Raw genomic sequence first — 10,164 nt, 5'->3', positions numbered from 1 at the left:
GTTATTTAAAAACGGGTTGAAAATTTTAACCTTAACCCTTAATTCATTTAATCCATTTTTCTATGGAGTATTTCTTACTCCGTATTACTATCATTTATTATTACGAGTATACAAGCTGAGTATTACATTTGTACCAGTTATTTTAATAAGTTAGTTACAGAGTACACAATTTCAAAAATAATTGCTTATTAATTATTATTTCTAAATTTTTTACCAAATTCACATGTTTCATTATCATATCTAGGGATATTTATTTGTCAATGAGTTAAACTAACAAGCCAAACATGCTAATTTTTTACATGAAGATATCAACCTTAGTCTAAACTATTCAATTAAATAGGTTAGCTGTAATAATTAACCATTTACTTAAATTGGTAAAAAAAAATTCTCACCCTAACTAGTTAAACTTGATTATATCAAATTTGGCTCGATTTGCAATGCAAATTGGGTCAAATTCTCCCAACTAACCCTAATTATGAGCCTAGCTAAAATGGACATACAAAGTGCTTTCAACAAACTTAATTTTGGTATACCGGAAATGTCGTACTAGTGGCTCGGACTTCGTGTAGTTTATTTTGTTGTAACTTGCTATTGTAAAAAAAAAAATAATAATAATATAATTGCAGTGTCTTTTGAAAAATTGCTAAAATTTTAATATTGTATACAGTTAGTACTTATATTATTCTTTCTATTTGAAGATTAGTACTTGTACATTCTTAAAGTCAAATATACATGAGTTGGTTTTTTTTTTTTTAAAAAAAAAAAAAAAAAAAAACAATATACATGAGTTTATTTAATTAAAAATGGAGATATTAGTTGATGACCACTAATTGTGATCCATCTAGGTGTCTTTTGATTTTAATTAATACAAGTATTAGGGCTGACTTCTAATTATCCTCCACCCAAAAGTCTAATAATTCAAACTAATATAATTTGTCAATGAAAACAACATTTAGAGTATGTATTTTTGTGAAATAATGCAGAGTAGTCATTTAGTACATTTTGAACCCAAAATTAATTACCTTTATGTAACAAATAATCCAATGTGTATTGAAATCAATTGTCATATTTTATATTAATTTATGCTCTACGTACTGAGTGTTAATAATCGATATTTATATTATTTTATATTTTATGTACTTGAAAATAAAGTTACGTTACATTCAACTATGGGTCTCTTCACATTTACTGAGCTGAGTTGAACTGAACTGATTGGAGTCGAATTGAACTGAACTGAACTGATGGGAGTTGAACTGAACTGAGTTGAAATGAATATTTTATGAGAGAGGAAAATTATGAGCTGAATTGAACTGAACTGAATTGAACTGAAATTAAGTAAATGTGAACAGGCTCTTAATAGAGAGCTTACACTCCATATAATGGATAAATGGAAAATCTTCAAATTAATTAAAGAACAACACATTCTATCACAGCCAAAGCATTGACAATCAACAAATTAAGATTATTTGCTAATCAAAAACAAGATTTTTGGTTTCTTTTGGTGTTTAATTAGAGAGAGCCACAAGGGTAAGTGATGAGAATTGATCCCATAATCTCCTAAAATCAGAAAGGATGCTCTAATCACTTGAACTATCCCTCATTCTCACCAAAAACTAGAAAATTAACTGAATAAAAGAGATTAGGAAAGTTTAAATCAAATCTTTAATCAATTATACAAGAGATTACGAAATAGAAAATGGACAGATTAAGTCCAAAAACCCGCTAAAAAGTAAAGATCAGTTTCCAAAACGAATTAATTAACCCCCTTTTCCTAAAGAATATTCTACAAATTCTTAATTAATTAATTTACTTTTTTTTTTTAATAGAATTAATTAATTTACTTAAAGCAGAAGATTAAACAAAACATTTGTCATTGTTATCGGCCGACTAAAATCTATAAACAATAGAGTAAAAAATTACAAAAATATTGTCAATTTATTCACTAAGTCATCGTTGCGGCGGACCAAAAGCCTAACAATTTGGCATCACATGTTGGAAAAATTAAAAAACCCACATGTTATTCATGTTATATAATATGATTTTAATGACACTTACTCAACCCCACTTTATATTACCTGTCATTAGCGATGTTCGATAGTTGTATTTTTGTACCTAAAATACTAAAAACCAAGTTGCAAAACCAAACCAGAAAACAACTTGCCAAGTAACTTTATAAATTATCAAATAGACTATGACTAGTAGAGTGCATTATTTCATCTATCACTTTCACATTCGCGTGTATTTTTCTGTAGTAAAACAGACACGTACTACCGTTAAGCGAATTGATAAATCAGTCATCTGGATAGCATGCGATTGGTCCGCATTACGGGAGAGTCTAACTACATACTTCCTCTGTTCTTTTTTACTTGACCTGTTTCTTTTATCACGCTTGCCAATGCAAAACTTTAACGATCAATAACTTAAATTCTCCATAAGTAAAAATTATAAAAGTTATATATTATGATAGTACTTATTGAGACGAATCCAAAAATATCATACATTAATATATTTTTCCTTACATATTATTCACAAAAGACGGTCAAAGGAGGGGTGGTGAATAGTGTAAAAGTCAAAGCGGGTCAAGTAATAAAGAACGAAGGAAGTATAAAGTATAGATATATTTAATTAGGTTTTGTTTTAAAATTAATTGGTAATATGTGATGTAATATGTACTATATAAGTACATAACTACGTGTATGTTGAACACCCCTAATTTTTTTTAAAGTGAAAAAAAAAATATCAACTCACATATGAATTATTCTCTTTAAAACAAATCTTTTATACTTTGTAAGTATTAGGCAAACTGATGTTCTAAAACGTTATTAATTACTATAAGATGCTAAAATAAAGTTCTATAACTAAGATGCTAAAATTTAAAAAGTAAGCATCATCTAATCAGCATTAACTATACTAATCTACTATCGATGTGTGATTCCATCATGTATGTCTAAATTGATTATGATGTTCTAAAGTCATATTTAATATTTATGCTTAATCGGTTTATCCAAGCTTGGAGCTGTACGTATGTACAGATGTACTCCATCTTGATTAAAAGTTGAGATAGATTAGGTCATGTTCTCTATAGTTGTAGCAAATCCAATAGTATGGAGTATTTTACATTTTCTCTCTTTACATACTTTTTTGAAAATTAATAATACAATATTATAATAAAACTGAAATTGTAGATGAGGTGGGTACTTAAAAAAAAAAAAAAAGTTATACGGATTAATTTCCTAGAAAATGTTCTATTTAAAACTTGTAATTTAAGAAAAATGAAATAAAATCCTACCAACAATTTTCTTTTCATGCTTGTTGATATATTAATTTTTATTAGAAAAGTCGATGCATGCATTATTTCAATAGTTAATCTTTAATTATCAATATGTAAAAATATAAACATATGATATTAAAATAGAATAAATCCAGAATCTAATAAGATTCCACATGACTATATTTTAGTTAAAAATCCCCAAAGCTAGAGGTGATAATGAGCCGAGCCTATTCGTGAACAATTTGAGCTTGGCTGGTCGGCTCGGTCAACATTTAGTCAAAGCTCGATTCGTGGTGCCTCGGCTCGGGTTTGAGTTTAGCTCGAGACCTTAAAGAGCCAAGATGAGTCAAGCTCAACTTGAAAAGTTCGTAAACAAGCTCGATTATTTTTTATGTATATAAAATATATTTATATTTATAATATATATTACACAATAAAAAAAATAAGTTAGTATTTTGATTAAAAAAAAAAATTAAACTCTTCGCAAAATTAAATTTTAATAATGAACAATAAAGAAGACACGTAACCTAAGGATAATAATTAATAAGTCAAGTTTGTTCGTGAACTGTTCCAGTTTGGCTTGATCAACGTTTGTTCAAAGCTTGGCTCGGAAAAGCTTGATTCATTAGAGTTTGAGCTCGACTCGAGTTGAACAAACTTAAACAAACACAAGTCGAGCAAATCATAGTTTGGGCTCGGCTGATCACCTGATTAGCACTCTTACTCAAAGCCATTTAAAATGTAAAATAAAATAATGTAAAAGTTAAACTAAAAGTAAATAAAAAAAAGTTACGAATAATATATCAAAGTGAAACATTCAAAACAGAAGAAGTACGTAAAACTTTTTTTTTTTATGTTCTAGAAAGTAAGGTCCTGTTCACGTACTTCATCTTAAAATAATATTATTCAGTAAAAATAATTTCACTTCACTAAAAATAAGTTCAGTTCAATAAATATAAGTTAGTTCAGTAAAAACAAGCTCAGTTTGGTAAAAATTGTTTTTTTTTTTTTTTTTTTTTTTTTTTTTTGGAATAGAAAAATTGGTAATTTTAAAGAAGAAATATAATGGAAAATCAGTAAAAAAAGATATTTCAATTCAATAAAACATTTTAAATTCAGCAAAAATAATTTCAATTCAATTAAAAAAAAAAAAATCTAATTAAGCAAAAATAAGGTGAAATGAATCGGACCTAATACTCAAATATCGAAACGGGCCCTATTAGGCTAATACATACAGGGGAAATTTGTATTCTTTCCAATTGTAGGCTTGTAGCATTTGCGGAAGGGAAACACATTACACACACGTATTGATGAATTATTAATTTTTAAAAATAAATTAGTCGTTGTAGAAATAATTATCAAATAACTCCAAAATAACCCCACATTATAAAATGCTACCTTCACCTCAAATCCTCACTCATTCTCTCTCTTCAAACCATTTTTCCTCAACGAACTTTATTATTTCCTTATTATTATAACCTCTTATCATATATCCTTTCTTTCTTCAATGGAGTTCTCTACTTTTCCCTCATTTTTCTTCTTAATTTCCTCCATTTTTATTTTCCTTCTTTTTTCTTATTACATTATCTCCAAAAAATACATCAACCCTTGGTGTAAATGTGAGATTTGTCAATCTTTCGTAACTTCGAGTTGGAGGGAAAAATTCACAAATCTTCCAGATTGGTATGCACAACTCTTACAAAATTCTCCCACAAAAACGATCCATATCCATATCCTAAACAACACTATTATCGCTGACCCGAAGAATGTGGAGCACATTCTTCGGACCAAGTTCGATAACTACCCCAAGGGTAAGCCGATGTCGGCTATCCTTGGGGACTTGCTAGGAAAGGGGATATTTATAGTTGATGGAGAACACTGGAAGTTCCAACGAAAGATCGCTAGCCTCGAGCTAGGCTCGGTCTCGGTCCGAGCCTACGCTCATGAGGTCCTCAATAACGTTATCGAGGACCGCCTTTTTCCCGCCTTATTGGGTTCACCAGTGGTAGACTTGCAAGACGTATTGAAGAAATTTTCATTCGTTAATATTTGTAAGTTTTCGTTCGGGGTTGACCCGGCGGGCCTGGACGGGCTTGCGGAGGCTTTTGATGTTGCTTCTATGATATCTTCGGAGCGGGCCCTTTGCCGGACCTCGCTCATTTGGCGGGCCAAGCGGGTGTTGAACATCGGGTCGGAGAGGAAGCTTAAAAGCGCGATTTCGAAAGTCGATTTTCTAGCTGAGAGTATCATAAGGGAGAGGAGGAAAAAGGAGTTCAACAACAAAAGTGACTTGTTGTCAAGGTTTATGGGGAGTGTTTCGGATGATAAGTATTTAAGGGACATTGTGGTTAGTTTTCTCCTAGCGGGCCGGGACACGGTGGCTTCGGGCCTTACTGTATTTTTCTACCTTATGGCCCGAAACCCAAGTGCCGAAGCCCGGATACTCGAGGAGAGTAACCGGGTTTTAGGTCAACGGTCGTCGTCTAGCCTCACCATTCCTTCCATGGAGGAACTAAGGAGAATGCATTACCTTCAAGGGGCGGTATACGAGACATTAAGGTTGTACCCACCGGTCCAAATGGACTCCAAGTTTGCTAAAAACGACGACGTTTTGCCCGATGGGACTTACGTCAAGAAGGGTACCCGGGTGGCATACCACCCGTATGCAATGGGTCGTATGGAGACAATATGGGGACCGGATTGTTTAGAGTTCAAGCCTGAAAGATGGTTAAACAACGAAGGGGTTTTCGTGCCAGAAAATCCATATAGGTACCCGGTATTTCAAGCCGGGGTTAGGCCTTGTTTGGGAAAGGATATGGGGTTATTGGCTATGAAGGTGGTAGCCCTTACTGTTGTGAGACAGTTTCATATAAAACTGGCTAACCCGAGTTGGGCCCCACAATTCGTCCCTGGTCTTACAGCCACCCTAAAAGGTGGCATGCCGGTAGTCGTGACGGAACGCTTAGTTTAAGGAGACAAATTAATGATTGATACTAAATTATTACTAACGAATCACTGCCATGAACGAAGGAGATCTTGAAGACATCGATCATTGCGTGGTGAGTTATAATTAATTGCACAGCACATGCAAGTAATTAGTGTAAGTTAAACAAAGGTAAGTGCTTAGGTAACACATAATATACAAACTAGTATTATTTGAACAAGCATATATCTATATATGCATGTTTAAGGTACGGAGATCCAATTTTTTCAATGATGTAGTAGTGTTTAGTGTATATCAGGAGAAAAATGGTAGAGATATTAGTACGTAGTAGTACAATACAAGTACATAAAATCAGTTGTAATAAGTTTATACTTCGTACTTCGTATATATAAGTGGGAAGAAGATGAACATGCGGTTTATTATTGATAAATTAAAAATGATATCTGTAAGGAGTTATATATTTTTCTTTTTGAATTGTTTTTGCATAACTAGTACAATTAACCCTAATGCAAGTTACGTTAGATACTCATTCTATTGTAAAAATTAAAGAATTTTAAATCTCAATTGACTACAAAGGTTATTATCTAACTTTGGAAAGGTTTGATCATGTTTGTATATATATGTACTTAATTATCATTGTTTTGAAGTTTGTTGAGACTTTGAGTAGTTTAAAGTCAAGATTATAATTTTGGGATTAGTGTTAAGGTTGTTTTTTAACCTTAATTGCAATATATATGTTTTTTTTTTTTTTTTTGCTATATATCTTGTTTTGGACTAAAAAGACAAATACTGGTATTATTTATTCTCTGCAAATTCTGAGCAGGATGAGTTTAGACTATAACTTTGGAATCTGTGTTATAATTGTTTTTTCTTCTCTTATCTGGTTCTATAGTTTATTATATATATAAAAAAATCTAATCTGGGGTATGATCCACACATATTTACAGATTTTGTCTGGTCATAACCATGATCCTTTATAATATATATAAATATTAAAAGGCAGACATTGCATATAACACATTTGAATATTTAATCATCTTACAGTGTGTGATACAATTAATTAATTAATTAATACTCAACTTCAGTATTTCGTATTTGATTTGAATTCAAAATCATCTATTCAGCGTACGCGTTTTAATTAATTAAGTCAATCCCAAAATCCATACTAGAAACTTTGCCTATTAATCTATTTTATTTTATTTTATTTTTACTTTTTTTAAACGATAATATACGGGGATGCCCTTCCAATCACAGGAGGGGTTAATGTACTACTTTATCCTTCCCTTAAAGCTATCATTTTTGTTCAATAATAATAATAATAATAATAAATTTTAAAAAAAAATAAACAATAATGCTAGACTTCATTCAAATAACATTATATACTAATCTCCAAAAAGAATGTATTTTTTATTCAAAATTTTTATTTTGAGTAGATGTGAAATAACTAGCCTCCTTCAATTAATTAATTAGTTATTATACCTAATCAATATAATTAGTTACAATAACTAATTAATTAATTAGTTATAATAACTGATTAATTAATCAGTTTATGAAAACTAATTAATTAAAGCTTCTCTACTTTGCTAGCTAGCTTATGGACCCAATAGTACAGACGAACTTGTAGTAGGACCACCGTGACACGTTAAACACGAATTCCGCTAATCTTAATAATCGAACTGTTCGTTTGTTCCATTTTCTGTTTAATCACTATTTTAGCAGTTAATTATCACTATTACAATTACATTACACACTGCTTATAGTATACACCATCTAAATTAAAGGTAGCTAATACAGTATTACCCTAAAGAGCTCCGCATATTAAGCCGTTAAAAGTACCGTAAATGAATTAAAGATGAACCACGGGCGGTCGCCGCCCCATGTTTAATTAAATAATTAAGACGTGTGTTTATTTCTAATCATCTCTTTTCTCTGTTGTCTCTAATTTATCGAACTTGTAATTAATTCTACATTTTTAATCATATATCTACTATACAGATTGATTATAAATTAAATGATCATCAGATTAATTATGTGATTGTTTACAACATTTCAGGATCAATAATTCAATATGATTTCTTCTTGGACGGTGCGTGGGCTGGGGTATATGTGTAAGGCGTTCATAAATATATGCTACGTAGTACAAGTACCATAGTTGTATTATTATTGTTAGATTTTTTTTTAATTTTTTTTTTAATTTATTTATTTTTTTTCCCCTGGTGCTGGTGCAAATAATTTAAATTTTGTATAATGTAAGTCAACGAATCAAAAGTGGTAGATTTTGATGTAATATTGTACAATATAATTAAACATTTTTTTTATTGCAATATTGAAAGAATGGCATAAGTTTTTTTTTTTTTTTTTTTAGAACAAAATCAATTTATTACTTGTAATAAAAAGTCATACGACATTTACAAATGAAATCTAAATTAACAAATACATACAATAAAATATAGTGTTATGTTAGATAAAAAAAAAAGTGTTATGTTATGTTAATTTAATCACTACTCCATAGTATATAGTATTTTTAATAATGTAAAAGATTCTATTATGTTGTATTTATTTTTATATTAGGGTTGACTTGACACTTCCGTATTATTTTATTTAATGTCTATTTATTTAGTCTAATATTTTTTTGAAGTGTGTGTCAACATACTATGTTAGTTGTAAGTAAAAAAGAAAAAGATAAGTATATACAAAAATATAATGCAGGACTTCCATCAATAATTACATTAATTTAAGCTTTTACTATGGCAAAAATTCAAGATTAAATGACATATAATAAGTTAGTCATAATAGTTTAAATCACCTGCCTCATTCCAAAAAAAGTGAAAATGCGATATAAGAAATGTGTCAACATAATATGTTATAGCTAGTAGTCACTTTTCAAAAGACTATTGTAAAATTTTCACTAAAAATAATGATTACTTTGTACCGTATTATATATATAATAAAATGTTAAAAATATAAAATATTGAATTAAAATATGAGTCTTATGCATTTATGCAAATGAGCAAAGCCAATATGATCAATCGAATTAAATAATATAAGCAGCATTGATAGATCTATTCATTGGTGTGAATGATCAAACAAAGCAACCAACATTTTCTTGCTAGATAGTAGATAGACAATGATGAAGATACACTCGGGTGTAAGGTGATCCTTGGTCGGTAAAGATGTTGGGTAGCTTTATTACCTGTTCCTTTCACTTAATCCATGTTTTGCGATGGTAATATTGTCTTGCACGGAAGAGGAGGAAGATTGTCTAATTTGTCATTATATCAGATTTACTGCTATCACTTGCTTTTAGTCAATTTTCTTCCCTTTTTTGTTGGTTGATGAAATGTTGCTTTTTAAACTTTTATTACTTAAATTATACTAGGGTGCAACAACAATATTCATTTTCACATTAAAATAACCAGAAATAAAAAAAATGCAACCTATATTTTCTGTCCGCCACTAAACACGTTTACACAAACGTGACAAACCTTGATCAAAGTACCAAATAAATCCAATTGGCTTGATTAAATAATTGACTACTAGTTAATTGGAAATAAGGACCACTACTTAATTTTTTTTTATTAGTATATATATGTAAGAACAAAATTGTGATAAGTAAGGACCACTAAATATTGTTTTTAACCCTAATTAAATTACATGCCTCCTACTTCTCTAGCTTGAACTTGCTTCTAGAATGGTCCCTCATCAATCTAATATGCTCACTTGTTCCTCTGGATACAACTAAAGGGCATCTTCTTATTCCAATTAGTTAGGCATCATCCCTAATTTTTATTTTTTAATTTTTTTTTATATATTTTTAATAATGCTTCATAATATATTACTTATTGGTATGCAATGTATAAAATAATTTTTATGTAATTACAAAAAAAAGTTGGCTTAAACAATAGAAATAACGGTATATTATGCTATGCCTTATAGCTCATATGATCAG

The 10,164-nt window shown here is 30.0% G+C and overlaps 1 protein-coding gene across 1 annotated transcript; it reads left to right on the top strand.

Moving 5' to 3' along the window:
* Positions 1 to 4,573: 4,573 nt before the first annotated feature.
* On the top strand, positions 4,574 to 7,473 carry LOC145619262 (cytochrome P450 94C1-like). Its single transcript, XM_081673923.1, has one exon. It carries the CDS (start codon positions 4,779 to 4,781, stop codon positions 6,240 to 6,242), a length of 1,464 nt encoding a protein of 487 aa, XP_081530049.1. The 5' UTR covers positions 4,574 to 4,778; the 3' UTR covers positions 6,243 to 7,473.
* The last annotated feature ends 2,691 nt before the right edge of the window (positions 7,474 to 10,164 follow it).

The sequence above is a fragment of the Chenopodium album genome, chromosome 3 (assembly GCF_948465745.1).
Source record: "Chenopodium album chromosome 3, dcCheAlbu1.1, whole genome shotgun sequence".
Taxonomy (NCBI): Eukaryota; Viridiplantae; Streptophyta; class Magnoliopsida; order Caryophyllales; family Amaranthaceae; genus Chenopodium; species Chenopodium album.
The sequence above is the reverse complement of the archived record's forward strand: the minus strand, read 5'-3'. Positions and strand labels throughout refer to the sequence as shown.

Excerpts from the sequence above, each read along its gene's own strand:
- LOC145619262 (XM_081673923.1), top strand. The coding sequence starts at position 4,779 with ATGGAGTTCTCTACTTTTCCCTCATTTTTCTTCTTAATTTCCTCCATT.